This window comes from Brachyhypopomus gauderio, unplaced genomic scaffold (genome assembly GCF_052324685.1).
Source record: "Brachyhypopomus gauderio isolate BG-103 unplaced genomic scaffold, BGAUD_0.2 sc173, whole genome shotgun sequence".
Lineage (NCBI taxonomy): Eukaryota > Metazoa > Chordata > Actinopteri > Gymnotiformes > Hypopomidae > Brachyhypopomus > Brachyhypopomus gauderio.
Window position 1 is genome coordinate 104135 of NW_027506994.1, and position 16058 is coordinate 120192.

A 16058-nucleotide genomic window follows, 5' to 3' on the forward strand; every position below is an offset into this window, starting at 1 on the left:
AAACTTGATTCTGAGACTCTCATGTTGCAGCATGAAGGAAACCCCAGGGTATTCATATATTTTCAGTGACTCGTTGTAGCAAAATGTGTTTTATATCTGGTGAATATCTAGTGAATGTGTGAAGAGAGGAGGTTGCATAGCTTCTATTGACTACATCTTGGAGTAAAGTCCCGATAGCTCATTCTCTCTTTACCCACAGTTCAATCTACATAAACAGGGTGGAAATAATCACATTCCCTCTTTTTATCGTCAGTCCTTTAAACTGGGCATCGGTCTGGGACTGACACATGGAAGTGATGTGACAAGGTGTAGGTGACCTTGAAATTTTAAGATTAATTCTTTAGACAAATGAACCCATTATGGCCTCATAGACCAAGCTAGCTGTCTATCTTAATGGTTTGATTAAAGCTTGTGGCAGCTGTCATTAATGGTATTCAAATGCACATGTGCATAGTTAATGTGATCTATAGTATTGCAATGTTTTGATGAGCATAATAAATTAATTCTTCTAACATGATATATTGAAATTACTTAAGATATTATCTTACTTATTTTAAGGTGCCACAATCACAGTGATGTAATATTTTGCTTTAAATAATGATTTAAATTTTTCATTCACCTTTAATCATCTGGCTAGTTTAGAGCTGAGACCCTGTTTTCTGGTGTTTGTGCTTAATTTTCTCAGACTTTGTGGACATGCACAGAATCAAATCAAAGTCAAATTTATTTATATAGTGCTTTTTACAACACATGTTGTCACAAAGCAGCTTTACAATTGTATGAGTCCAGATCCCTAGTTAGCAAGCTAGAGGCGACAGTAGCAAGGAAAAACTCCCTTTGATGGCGGAGATTAGGAAGGTTATTTATAGTTCTAATTCCAGGCCAAGTAGTCACAGTCCCTTCAATGCAGGTGGTGAGCCTCCGGTAAGAGTTGGCATCAGCGCGTCTTCTTGTGGCAATGGCATATACAACCACGGCATCTGCACATCCACTGGCAAGCCAGATCATCTCCTAGGTGCTTGTATGGAATCGTCTTAGGTAGAAGTATGCAAAAAAAGATATACAGGTTGAAATACTGGTTGAGTATGTGAACATCATGCTTTGAACATACATAGCTCACGTGCCAGTGATTAGCATGTGGCTCTGGCAGGCTTATCTATAGCAGCATAACTAAAGGGAGGGGTTCAGAGGTGAACCCATGACATGGCTGGATGACGGCATCAGCATCTCAGATTACCAGAAGACTCAATGACTAGGAGCCCCCGAGCTCCACACCTTCACATGTAGAATATTAACTGAAGGCTTGATTAAGTAGGTGAGTCTTAAGTCTAGATTTAAAGATTGGAACTGTGTCAGAATCTCGGATCGGAGCTGGAAGGCTATTACATAACTGAGCAGCTTTAAAGGAAAAAGCACCCAAGCATAACCTTCAGTTATACAGTCCAGTCTAATATTTGAATCAAATGTGTCTTCTAAAGTTGCAAATGGGTCCATGGGGTCACATATTTGAGTGTGGACTTCTGATTGGTTATTTATTGTGTTTATATTACTTTCTGACTTCCTCTTTTATTGTTGTATCTTTAGTCATTTCCATTCATTGTGGATTTCACTCTCTGTTCCTAATTTGGTACTGTTCTGTGAAATCCTTTCTCCTTCTGAATGAAAGACTGAACCGGAAGTCTGCCAGGAAACTGATACTCTGACGTGAAACAAGGCGGAAGGTAGGACACATCACGGCAGGCGTATAATAAGGATGAAGGAAATAATGCATGATCAAACAGGGCTGCGGTGGCCATTGCCCTCAGATTTTCTTTTATATTTGCCTGTTTTTACCTGTTATTTAATCAATTATAGGGAGGTATTTTCAGCTTTCCTGTATTAACTCCACTGATTAAAAGCATAAAAATTAAATGCTCTTGAACAAGCTAATTATAGAATGAAAAATGCTGTCAAAGACAATACTTCTTTATAGGAAGTGCATATTGCAAGTTTGGTCACACAGAGAGAACCAGGCTTGTTCCAGAAAAGGTTCAACACAACTTAACACACCTTCGCCCGCTTGAGCGAGCCTGATGCAGCACACACAAAGTTATTGGTTTCAGACAATCTGTTCATAGACACCCCCCGCCTCCATACGCTGGCCGGTCTTCGAAGTGGTGTTCTGATATGCTTGACCCCTTGGAGCATAAAGAACAGGCCAGGCACCAGCACAGAGAAGAACCAATCACAGCATGGCAGTACGGTGTCACTTTGTTCCCTACGGCTGGCACCAACACCAGCTCACTTCTGTCGTTTCTGTACAGCGTTACGGTGGATGAAGACATCTGTGCCACACCTCCAAAACAGTTCAAACGTCTCAAGGATTCAGAGCCGAAACATATTTGCAATGCCACTTAGTATTTTTAGTGCTTCCTTAAACAATGAAGATGCGAAAGTGTGCTCGCAACCCCAATGCTTCACACATCCCCAAATCACCGTGACGCACTTGGGTAACCTCATCACATGATGCGGCCCGCATGGTAGGACCTGGGTAATCATTTTTATATAGCGATTGGCCCATTTGTGGTGGAGTCATTTTCCACACACATCATCTTCTAGTTCTGTCTGCTCATGTCCTGGGAACATTCCTCTGGTCTGCCCTTTTCTCTCTGTACTTCCTTTGTGAATAGTTGAATATGTCCACACCACAAACTAACCCTTATTGCTGTCATTTGTTTGTTGTTTTTGTTATTTTAAGCTTTTAGGGCTGTATTGAATTATTTATTTGTCATTTGCAGGTTAACACAGGTCATCAATGCAACAAAAAGCTTTGGAAGAGAAGACCCATTCAACTCGCTAGAGACAGTAGCAGCAGAGAATAAAAAATAAATAAAAAACAAAAACAAGAAAAAACACAAGGGGATATTTCTTCAGTACATTAAGCCTATAACAGTAGATGCGAAGTGGCTTAGTGCAGTGTTTTTGCCAAGAGTTCAGTAGTCTGACAGCTTGTGGGTGACTGTCTCTCTCTGTCTTCTTGTGTGTGCTGGTAGACTTCTGTAACATCTGCCGTAGTAGATGAAAACGTCCATGTGCTGGATGGGTATGGTTATGGTAGATATCCTGGATGGTGGGGAAACTGCTACTGGTGATGTCACACTGCTGCCAGTGATGTCACACTGTTGCCAGTGATGTCCTTTGTCATTCGTACCACCCTATGTAGTACTTTCTGGCTCTGACTGGTGCAGTTCCCGTACGACATATATCCCTTTAGAAGTTTGTCAGGGTGCTGGTGTTCACACCAAAATTTCTCAACCTTCTCTGGAAGTAGAGTCAAGCTTTCCTTATCACAGTATCTGGGTATAATGTTCAGGGCAGATCCTCAGTGATGTGAGCGCGGAGGAATTTGAAACTGCAGACCTGCTCCACATCTTTATTGTTTATGTAGATAGGGTTGTGCTGGCCTCCTTGCTGTCTCCCAAAGTCCATTACAATCCCCTCAGTTTTTCTGACATTCAGAGAGAGGTTAGGTTTCCCAGATACCAGCTGGTCAGTGGTTTCACCTCATCTCAGGCCCAAGATAGTGTTGTAGTCAGCAAACTTGTAGATGACGTTAGAGCTGTACCTAGTGGTGCAGTCGTACGTGAAGAGAGAGTACAGGAGTGAGGACACAGCCCTGGGGTGTACCGTTGGATAAGGACCAATGTGTAGGAGAGGTGACAGCCGATTCTAACTGTCGGTGAGGAAGTCCAATATCCAGCAGCAGATGGACTTCTCTAGGCCAAAAGTGATGAGCTTTGACACCAGTTTGGAAAGAATGATGGTGTTGAACGCCGAGCTATAATCAATAAAGAGCACTCCTCCATTTGGCTGAGGGAGGTGTGAACTGTTAATGTAATAGCATCATCTGTGGACCTGTTTGTTCTGTACTTGAACTGTAGAGGGTCCAGGGCATCAGGGAGGGAGGTGCAGATGTGGCCCTTAATGATTCACTCAAAGCACTTCAAAATGACAGATGTGAGTGCTATGGGCTGAAAATCGTTTAGACAGGATACTTAAGAAGTCTTTGGAACAGGGACAACTATGGAGGTCTTGAAAATTGCAGGCACAATACACTGGCTCAGGGACAGGTTAAAAATGTTAGCAAATGCCCTGGTGAGTTGGTTGTCCTGAGATGCTGTCTGGCCCTGGTGCTTTGTGGGGATTTACTCTCTTAAACGTCCATCTCACTGAAGCCGTGTCTGTGCAGAGTGTGGCGTCCTCACTGTCCACATGTGTTCTGATAACAGGCATGGTGTGGTCTGCACCAGGTCGGCTGTAGAAGGTGTTCAGCTCTTCCGGGTGTGCTAGACAGCTGACACAGTGTAGTACATGCCACATGCATCTTGGGTCAAGACTGTTGAGCAGAATCCACGCTCTTCATGTATGTCCTCTGGGAAGTCCTGATGGTCTTCCTGAAGTTGTACTTGGCGGCTTTGTAGTTGTGATGAGTTGGTCACGAACGATCCGGCTCTAAGAGCCGATATAGGCGGAGTCTATGTATCTGCACTGAGCAGGAGGGGAGGGGTTGTGCGTGCGCACACACACACACACGCACACACAGTAAACACGCTGAGAGCGAGAGAAGTTGGCGCAATAAATAGTGAAATAAATAGCTAGGTAAAAAAAATGAGTGATAGAAAGTGACAGTTCAAATGCTGTTCAAATTTAATATCGAGTCGGCTCCACAAACAACCTGCCCAGCCATATGTGAACTGTTCATTTATCACTTCAATTAGAATATAAAAGACAAACAAGGGAACCTAATGAAGGTGCTAGTGTGTCTACTGCAACTGTTGCTGTTCCTATAATTTCTACAGCATTTTCCAGTGCAGCGACACTACAGCATTCACCAACACAACCACCAAGACCCACAACACACAGCTCTATGAGACAGTTTTGGCAAAAGACTCTGACCCCTGCAAAACAAAAAAAAAAATGAGCAACTGGATATAATGATTGCACAAGATTTTCAGCCATTTTCAGTCGTGGATATCAAAAGATTCAGAAGCTATACTCATGCTCTTAATTCAATGTATGTACTTCCAGAAAATGCTTTCCCAAAAACATTATCCCAGGATTGTTTTGAATTCAGTGACAGACTGACAATTTTTTTTATACGTGCATCTGTAACCCACATGGAGTTAACCATAAAGCACACTCCCCCTCTGCAGAACTTGCCTAGTCCTTGGTTCTGATGAACCGGTAGATAGAGAGATTCTCCAGTGTTGCAGCACCGTTGGGGATCGATGAGTTCTGCCAGGATTCTGTAAAGGCAGACACAGCAGTTTCTATATCAGCAGATCCTGCTGTGCTGCAGCCACAGAGTTTGGGTTGTTTTGATTGTGGCTCTTTTGGTAGGTGCCTCTCGCTGTTAGATCACATATTAACTGTCTGATCTAAACACTTTAAACTCATGCGGGAACCACACTGACTATAACACACACAAAAGTGTCTCGGGAGCGTGTGAAAGCAGATAGCGAAGACCAAAACCTCCGTTCTCTGAGGACCTGCAGAGACACACAGGAAGGCTGCTCAGGACCACCGTAATGGTGAATGGATCAGACTCGTCTCATGTTCTGCCCCACAGATCCAGCAGTCACGATCTGTGTCACACAGCTGCGGCATGACCGATGACGGGCTTGAAAATGAGTTCTTTAAATCGGATCATGGATGCAGAAAAAAAAATTGAGGAACTGCTCCATCAGAGGAGTAGTAAAATATCTCAACTCATCTTGTGATGACTCAGCACTGTTCTTGATATTTTTATCAAGCTTGCCAGCCAACACTTGCTGCATCAAGGTTCTCTTTGGTTTGGATAAATCAATAAGTGTTCCGTTGTTGTATTTTTGCCTATGTATTTTGTGAACCTGACATGTGCTTTTCTCAGCAGTAAACATTGCCATCATTCCTTTTGGCCCAGAATTGTGCAAAGATTTTCTTATTTCTGGACATACTGCCCTGACGTTGCCCGTAGATTCTTGGTAGGCTACTCTAAACTTGCTTCTCCTGCTGGTAAGGGCCACCCAGATTAAGCTGTAGATTGAAGCTGAAAAATGCACTCTACAGTGTATGAAATGCTAAGGAATTAGCTTTATTCCACTCCAAAAGCATCTAATTTAAACAACATTCCTTTTAGTTAACTTGGGTAGACTGAACAAAGGTGAGAATCAGTCTTTTAATGTTAAATAATTCTACTGGGTTGATTGGTAGGACTGCAACAGGTTAGTTCTGTAATGTCTGTCATTCACTGCCTAACCGAGGAGCTCAGACTTTCTGCTATATCAGCCGATGTAACAGTTGCTTTGTAAGCGGAATCAATAACACTGTGGGTGCAATCTCATCTCTGCTTCACACATACACTCTGTGGAAAACCCACATTCTTTCCATCGTTTGTTTTTTGGTCAAAAACCACTGACAAATAATGATAAACTAATTTCATCCTAAAATATATATATTCATGTAATACGTATAACAATGTCTTTATTATTACTTAAAAAATCAACATTAAGGACTAGGTGTGATCATTTACAATTGAGCCAAAATTTGTATGAAAATGTACACATTTATTATTCACAGTGAAGTAACTGTTTATAATTGTTAAGTTATTTATATCTATGAACTGATGATGTTTTCTAGAAACATTTGCAGGATGTGGTTGCTTTATGCTTGCTGCAGTACTTTCAAATGCCTGCATTTTAAGGCTTTTAAAGGTATTTTAATAACGACTTTTTAATAGCTAATTAGTTTTGACCTGGGCTGATGACCAAAAAAAAGCTAGCTTAAAAATAACAAGGAAAACTGAAAATAATGGCAAAATGACCCATGGTGAACTCCTCATGACTGTGCGCAACAAAAATAATCAAAAACTAAATTCCCGGTTTGTTTGTGTGTGCGTGTGTGCGTGTGTGTGTGTGTGTGTGTGTGCACGAGAACAGGGAGGTTCTGCAGGTCTGTCGGGAAATCTTTGGCCTGCTTCCCCAAATGGACTCAGGTGCCAAAGGTAGACCTGCTTGCACCACTGCATGTGATAAGGCATGAAGGGAATTTCAGAGAGTTTACTGTGTGTGATTACTCCATGCCTACCACTCTTGGCCTGTGTGTTTGTTACCCAGCACACAGTTAACGGGGTCTCCCATGTATGCACGCACACACAGCACTGACCCAGTACGCAGTAGAGAGTGCCTCATGTTGACAGTGTGGAGCTGAGCAGCTGACAGTGAGCTACTCATTGTGCGATCACCTAAAAAAGGTCAAAGGCCAAGAAACACTAGACATAAGGAAACCAGGGCAAATGGGCAATATCAGCTCCCTATATGTTAATTCTCCAGTAGTTGCAGTGTCCTCGTTTATAATGAACATAGTGCTGAGATGGGGGGGCAGGAAGGAACTGTTCCCCAGTGAGGGTTAAAAGCTTTTAGCATTGGTAGTGTTGAGGTGCGGGAGCAGGAACTGTTCTCCAGTGAGGGTTAAAAGCTTTTAGTATTGGTAGTGTTGAGGTGCGGGAGCAGGAACTGTTCTCCAGTGAGGCCTAAAAGCTTTTAGCATTGGTAGTGTTGAGGTGCGGGAGCAGGAACTGTTCTCCAGTGAGGGCTAAAAGCTTTTAGCATTGGTAGTGTTGAGGTGCGGGAGCAGGAACTGTTCTCTAGTGAGGGCTAAAAGCCTTAGTGTTGGGCTGGGGTGGACAAACCTGGGCTGGACATCACGGCCCACTCATCCACAGTGGAGCATCAGCTTGGACGGCTGCGTGTCATCCAATGGAAACAGAGTTCTGAATTTCTGTGGACCAATGAGAGAAGGTCTCAGAGTTTGCGTTTGTAAGATGTCTAAGAGAAGGACGAGACAGCAGGTGGCAGTGGGACTAGTGACATGTGGAGTGAGAGAGCTCACAAGAGGGACTAAGAGAGACCAATACATGCTGTATGAAAGAGTGACTTTATTCTCCAGCAGTTGCAGGGTCCTCGTTTATAACCGAGAGCATGCAGAAAACATGGTAAGTGACTGGTTATCTTTAGTAAGACATATTCGTTACTTCTCCCCTAAATCTATATCCACCATTCACACCTTATGTTTGTAAAATATAGTAACCAGAGTTCCCAGAACAGTGGCTGTGTTTACAGAAGTCTAATACATACTACTAGTGAACTGACAGGGCCGCAAACTAGTATTATATAAATAGATTTTTCCACTATGTGACAGATATCTGGATAATATACTACGCTGGTTATATATTCCAGTATGCAACCAGAACTGTCTTCATGGTGTACTGCATCCCAACATGTAACAGTGGCAGAAGATCTTTCACAAATCTGCAGAACCTTCATACATTCATGTGACCCTGTAGAATGGTATTTGCTGCATACTGGATACTATACTGTATACTACCTACTACACTGTAGTAAAGTAAGCTAATTCATACATACCCACTGTTTCCACATGAGGCAACATGGTGGTTCAGAATAAAACTGATAAAACTATCAGTGATTTTCAACAGGAGTAGGCATGTCCTATATTTTTGCGTGTTTCAGAGGATGTTTGAGATGTGGAAAATGGAATTTTACAGTTGCTTAAGGGTGGAATTTCAGATACCTTTCACGCCATCTATCAGCCTACAGGGACGTGAAACTTACGGGAAAGAAACAGTAAACCAAATACTCAGGAATAGTGATGACAGTCTGACTATTATGTTATTATATATTATGTTATTATATTTATTTTATATGTATAGCTGTTATGCAAGACGGCATTGAAGGTGCTGGAAAATGGCCAGTGAGGGTTAAAAGCTTTTAGCATTGCTGATAAAATGAGAGAAGGTCTCAGAGTTTGCGTTTGTAAGATGTCTAAGAGAAGGACGAGAAAGCAGGTGGCAGTGGAACTAGTGACATGTGGAGTGAGAGAGCTCACAAGAGGGACTAAGAGAGACCAATACATGCTGTATGAAAGAGTGACTGAGTGTATGCAAGGATTCAGAAAACGGAGAGAGAGAGAAACAGAATACAAGTGTATGTCACCTCTATGTTTTCTTTGCAGGGCAGTGAAACATAATGGGTCGGCATGTTTATTTTGAAAGCTAGAACGATATTTAGGGCTTGATTTGAGAAGGGATGTAAGGAGATGACAACACCCCCCCCCCCCCCCCCCCCCCCAATACACAGTTACAAGGGGGGTAAAGGGACGTGAGTGTTACACTCATCTGCCTTTGCCCCTCCGTAGCACTAACACTTATCTCTCTTTACACCCCCTGTAACACTTATCTGCCTTTCCCCCACAGTAACACTGTAACACTTATATCCCTTTACACCCCCTGTAACACTGTTACACTCATCTCCCTTTACACTCCCACCGTAACAATGTAACACTCATCTCCCTTTACACCCCCTCTGTAAAGCTCATCTCCCTTTACACCCTGTCTGTAACACTCATCTCCCTTTATATCCCCTCTGTAAAGCTCATCTCCCTTTACACCCCTCTGTAACACTCATCTCCCTTTACACCCGCGATGTCCCTTTACACCCCCTCTGTAAAGCTCATCTCCCTTTACACCCCCCCTGTTCCTTTACACCCCCACAGTAACACTCATCTCCCTTTACATCCCCTCTGTAATACTCATCTCCCTTTACATCCCCTCTGTAACACTCATCTCCCTTTACACCCCCTCTGTAAAGCTCATCTCCCTTTACACCCCCCTCTGTTCCTTTAAACCCCCACAGTAACACTCATCTCCCTTTACACCCCCTCTGTAAAGCTCATCTCCCTTTACACCCCCACAGTAACACTCATCTCCCTTTACATCCCCTCTGTAACACACCTCTCCCTTTGCACCCCCTCTGGATTAATGTGATGTTGTTTATGTGTTGTTGATATTTTCACACTAACCATAGCTGCAACTTGTATACTCAATTGTTTGTTCAGTTTGTCAGACGACAATAGAGGCTGTACAGAAGACCACAGGTTCAGTACAGACGACCACAAGGTCAGTACAAATGACCACAAGGTCAGTACAGATGACCATAGGTACAGTACAGACGAGGTGATTCTGTAGAAATGGGTTTTCTCATCATTACTCAGGGAAGAATTTGTGCAGTTTGCATTTGCTAGAAGAAGGATCTGTGGACTATCATGAATCCGTGGACTATCACCATTAAAATGTGTAATAAAAAATTCTACATTATAATTATCTGTCCATTTAATAGTTAATTGTAATTATTACTTCAGTGTCCTCATTATAAGGAAAAGAGAATATGCAAAATATATTTGCCTTAGCTGGCTTTTTAATAAAAACAATCTTACAAATTACAAAAAGCAAACACCGGAAAATCGAGGGTATGACACTCAAGTGTTCACAGAAGGGCCAAACGACCTTACATAATTTACCACACAAGCCTCACTTCATACTTCCAGAAGTAGCTAGTGTTGCTTAACAGAGAATGTCATGAGACATACTAGTATGTTTATAACATTACATCATACTCAATGTAAATAAATACATAAAGAATAAGACTTGGCATTATGATAAAACATTCCTGCAAAGGAACAAACTTGCAATACAGTGATATAACTGATCAAGTGTATGGGGTAAGGTTTGACATGCAGACAGTTGCCACAGTAGAGAAAATACATTGATAAAAACCCTCATCAAAACCATCCAGTGCCAGTCCCGCTTCACACAGAAGAGCAAGTGTCTGTGTGCTCTTTCCTCCTAGGGAAATAGGTCATGGGTTCATAACAAACATTTATAAATAGGAAATAGGTCATGTGTTCAAAATAAATAATTATAAATAGTTAAATAGGTCATGTTCAAAATAAATATGAATAAATACTGACAAATTCAATAGTGATAAGTCAAGTACTTGTAACTACAGTACGTATTCCTTGCCTGCCAAAGACATGCAAATATAAGCTAGCCTCGTAAACAGGAAGGCTGTAAACAAACTAATCACAGTACTGATGTTCAGCGTTGTCATTTCCTGTGTTAGACTGTGTTTATCTGCTCGGGTTAGAAAAAGCAATCATAAGCGGATTCACGCAGACGCTTCACGCAGACACTGTGTGGTGGGGGTCTATAAGGTCAGCGTCTGCACTCCCAGACTCCCAGGATCCAACAGACTGTGAAGGCTGCGCTGGACCTCCTGGCCAAACTGACGCAGCTGGACTAGCACCAGGTGAGCTGCCACCTGCACCTTGTAGTCGGTGCTGAGCCGGGGGCCCAGTTCTGCCTCCAGCTTCCCGTCCGACACCGCCTGGGCTGGCCAGACGCTCCCCGCTGGCCGCTTAGTCAGAGTCCACATCTACGGAAGGGGAAAACGAGGTCATTAAGATTCACTCCACAGAGAACACCACGTCCAGCAAGGCTCCAAATCACACCAACAGACCAAGCTGGAGGTCCTGGTCATTTTCAAGGCCATCTAAATTAATACAAAACTTTGCTGAACTATGTTCAATGTTCTGTTGAAGAGGCCATGATTTCTGAGACTAGACAGCCCAATAGAAAGAGGTTACCCATTATGAATTAGAATTACTCTATATTATTAGTGCTTGAGGAAGAATCTAGCCCTAGATAAGAAACTCCTAAGTTTGGAAAAGGTTTCCTACCTTGTGGACCACTGACAGAAGATCTCGAATGTCATACCGGAGGTCATCTGCGCTTGTCGATGTGCTGGTCATTTTATTACTGATGACCTTCAGCAGGGCTCTGTGCAGTCTGAGAACCTCACTAATCTGAATCAAGCAAGCATCCTGGAGAGAGATGTAGGGATGGTTAAACTAAAGGATACTCAAGTGACTGCACTCTTAAACACCTGATTTAACATCTGCCATGAAATAACATTAGCTGTGTCATCCATTTTCACAAGGTGTGTTTATGTGCGGAAAAAGTTCATATTAACTGCTAAGATGTATGAGTATGATATATAAACTTTACACAGAGGACATGTTTAGCCTTTGGTTTCACTGAACCCTCTTTTTGTAATATAAAACAGAATTAAAATAAAATGTATACATACCAAGTCATCCGAGATGGGTATAAGACCAGGAACGTCTGGGATATTAAGTTGCTCCCTTAAGTACTGGAATTTGTCGATTTCGTCCAATGACATACTCTGAAAAAGAGCCAGATGTGTTAAAAAACACGTTTTAAAAATGTCTAACCAACAGCGAAATTCCAACGGCGTTTTGGACGTACCGATCTAAAAACGATCTAAAAACGTCTTACCTCAGCATATATCCACGACTTGTGCACTGCGGGAATATCATCCAGTATCTTGGTAATTAAACTGTGCCCATTTTCTACGGTATCCTGGAACTCAGAATCCTGCATAATCGGTGCGCTTCCAACGCTTGCGACCAAAATGCACAGAGCGAGGCACGTGGAACCTGTGGATTGTCAAGGAAGAGTCAATGGCTATTGGTTATTCAGCCTGCAACGTGACCTGCGGAGCCGTGCCCACGCCAGCCGAACCGAGCGACCGAAAAATAGCCACGAGGGGCAGTACCACCGCTGACTGTGCGGAGATTGGAGGAGACGGGAGACATTAATAAGTGTTTAAATGTGAGTTTTTACAACTGCCTAACACATACAGTTAGGTGCCTGGGAAAATAGAAAGAAATAAAATAGAAATAAATAATCTCCCTGAATTTAACCATTTGAGAAATATAACCTCTTATTAAATGTATGTCCTCTTCTAATTGTGAACTTGTCAGCTTGTATATGGAATAAACATGAGACAGGTACTCACCAAGGTAGATGTACATAATTGGTTGACTTTCAAGTTTCAGAGGTTTTCACAAAATAAATTTCTAGTTTTTATGAGCAGCCAGGGCAATGACTACCTAAAGATGTGAGTTGGTTTAAGTATCCTCTGAAGAGTGGAGGAAATTCCCTGATGTCATCGTTTCCTTTAGCTTTTTCCTTTTCTTTCTTGTGAAATTTTTATTTATTCAAATCAATCAAATCAAATGATTATACACAGGGTTTGCATCACATTTAAGATTAATAAGAAAGAGAATGTTGAATTATGAAACCTCCCTAAAGTACTGTTTAGTTTAAACTTGTACCTTATTCAGAATTTTAAAAATCATGTGACTTTTCCCTTATGATTTGATTGGTTTCTCATCTTAAACATGATTTCACTTCATGAGAGAGATTACTGCTTCCCTTTACCTATTACACTTAGTTGTCTTGGCAACCACATGATACCACCCTGAACCAGTCTAGCAGCACCTCAGGAGCAACATCTTAATGGGATGCTTGTGTTCACAGAGCTGACCCGAGATACAGGTGCGCCACGTCCTGCTTGCATAATGGCTGCATTTGCAACAGGCATGTTCTTCACTATGTAGCCAATATGCCTGAGAAGCTAATGAGCAGCAGCGTGCATCTATTGATATTGTGGTGGGAATAGTCTGGTGCTGTCCCTCTTGTGTGGGACCTGGGTTCAGGTTATGGAACAGTTTTCAAGAGACCTCGTCTATTGAACAGCCTTCCAGAGACTCAGACACACTCCCAAAAAAAGTAAAGATTAAGTATTTTCTCAAGCTTTTATTTAGAATTCTGTATAAAACCTGGAAAGGTGCAGATCCTGAGGCCCAGGGCTCGTGAGGACATTATCCTGCCCCGCAGTGTGAATGTGAGTTAGCTCTATTAATAGTATATTAATGTATTATTATTATTATTATTACTATATTATGGAATTTCAGAGGTTTTTTTATTTTATTGGAATTTTTTTATTGAATGATGCATTTGTTCTGTGGAAATCTTTTTTTATTTCATTTCTTTATTTTCGGTATATTTCTAATTTTAATCATCTTCTTCTGCTTTTATGTTTTTCCATTATGTTATCTACTGTAGATGCTACACAGTTGCACAATTACGTACTCTCGAGGAGATAACACTTTCATCTGAAGAAATTTTTCTGTGCCATGTTTGCACTCAAAATGAAACCTTGGAAACCTAATGGTACCACAAATGAACACATTCATTCTTTCCTCACTTTTCTCACATTTGTTCTTCTTTGTCAGATAATACCTTCACAGGTAACGGCGTGACATTTAAGGAGACTCTGTGGACGAGTGGAAGAAAACCTTTTTTCCTTCATCATGCACTATCCAAATTTTTGCAGATTTGTAGAATCTGCTGAAAGGAGCCCAGAAGTTGACATGAACATTGTTCTTCTGTGTGTTCTTCTTCTCTTTCATGCACAGTCTAGTTCCATTATTCTTGGCCACATGTCCAAAAAAGACTGTTGACTGTTGTGCTAAAACTATAAGACCAGCACTAGAAATGTTGCTGTAGTGATAATCACAACAAAAATACAAATATGTAATAATTTTATTATAATAATACTAATATTAAAAATTAATAGAACAGGTTTTCACTGAAACTCTGTGGGATATTGTTGCTTGGTACACTAATATTATTTTTTAAATAAATTTAGGAAATGAATAAAAAAACGGTTTTTTGAGTGTTTCTGATAATTAAATTTGTTTCCACCGTTGGTTTGTTTTTTAATTTTTAACTCTTAAGGATGGTTTATTTCTTAGAGAGGGAAACTCCTGTAGTTACGTTGCTGCCCCCTAGTGGTACTTATAACGTTAAAACGTCCTTTAGGATTCTGGGTGCCTGATGGCCTGACGTTATTTATTATAATATTCTCCACATAAAGGGATTAAAAGTGGCTCACTAGATGACGCCATGCCTATTTCAGCTTTCATTACACAAGCTGTTTCTCAAGAAGAGTGTGTAATTATGAAACTACTCTTTCATGTCACCCTGTATTGCAATATGATCTTGTATTGCAATACGTTGTGCAGAGTACTTCAGCGGGAAAGAGGGTGGTGGAATTTTTGAGAAGATATGTGTGAAAGAATGAGACTACTAAGGAACAGAGGAGGGCAGCTTTGTTTTCCACGCTCAGCCGATCTGTTGGAGTGGGCGTAGGTGTGTGGGCGTGGGTGGTGTATAATTTATTGCAGTGTCATTATGAAGATAAAGATGACATCAAGTCAGCTCACTATGATGCTATGCTGTTTTGTACTAATTTGGATAAGACCAGGACAATAATTTATTTGGCCAAGACCTTTAATTGTAATTGCCTTTCCAATCAATAGTGTCAACTGGTTCATTGAGCTATTTTTCATGTTTTGCCTATTAGAGGAAGCATTCGTTGTTGCATGAGGTTACCACATTTGTTATTGTTTTCTGGGGATATATAAAGCAAAATTGGTGACTGAATGTTTTTTTTTGAGTCAGTACCTCCAGACCCGGCACATATGCACGGGCCTTGAGGGTTTTGGTCAGCATGACTTCAGTGGCGGACACAAGAGACGGCACACAACCTCACTTACTCTCAGCCACACAGTCTCACAGCCTCAGAGCCACACAGCCACACAGCCACACAACCTCACAGCCTCACAGCCACACAACCTCACAGCCTCAGAGCCACACAGCCACACAACCTCACAGCCTCACAGCCACACAACCTCACAGCCTCACAGCCACACAGCCACACAACCTCACAGCCTCACAGCCACACAACCTCACAGCCTCAGAGCCACACAGCCACACAACCTCACAGCCTCACAGCCACACAGCCACACAACCTCACAGCCTCACAGCCACACTTACTCTCAGCCACAGAGCCTCACATCCACACAGCCTTCGCAACCACACAGCTGTCTGTCCATCACCAAAGAGCATCGAATCCAGGTCTAGTAAAGGTTCCATGATGATACTTCTGTGTCTGTGAGTGATATAGACTTTTATGAAGTACCGAATCTTTCTTTAAAGGAAGCTGAAAGGGAAACAATGGTTTCTATGGCAACGAGCATTGATGTTGTGTCATATTTGGAAGACTCTGTGTTGCAGGTGTGTATCGTTCTGCCATGCTCAGATGACCCAGCACAGGCTCCTCCCCCACTGGGTGGCGGTTATCAGCATGACCTTTCCCTGCTTTACTGAGCAAAGCTGCAGAGAGGGCTTCTCGCTGTCTTTGAAGCACGTCACATCTGAACCTCTCCTTGATCTTTGCTCCATCTTCAAAATC

At 41.9% G+C, this 16058-nt stretch overlaps 1 protein-coding gene across 1 annotated transcript; it reads right to left on the reverse strand.

The window, feature by feature from the left end:
* Positions 1–10287: 10287 nt before the first annotated feature.
* csf3a (colony stimulating factor 3 (granulocyte) a) lies at positions 10288–12859 on the reverse strand. Its single transcript, XM_076995001.1, has 5 exons — positions 12753–12859; positions 12230–12390; positions 12021–12116; positions 11611–11754; positions 10288–11306 (listed from the first exon to the last, which is right to left on the reverse strand). Exons 1-5 carry the CDS (start codon positions 12766–12768, stop codon positions 11079–11081), a joined length of 645 nt encoding a protein of 214 aa, XP_076851116.1. The 5' UTR covers positions 12769–12859; the 3' UTR covers positions 10288–11078.
* Positions 12860–16058: the final 3199 nt, after the last annotated feature.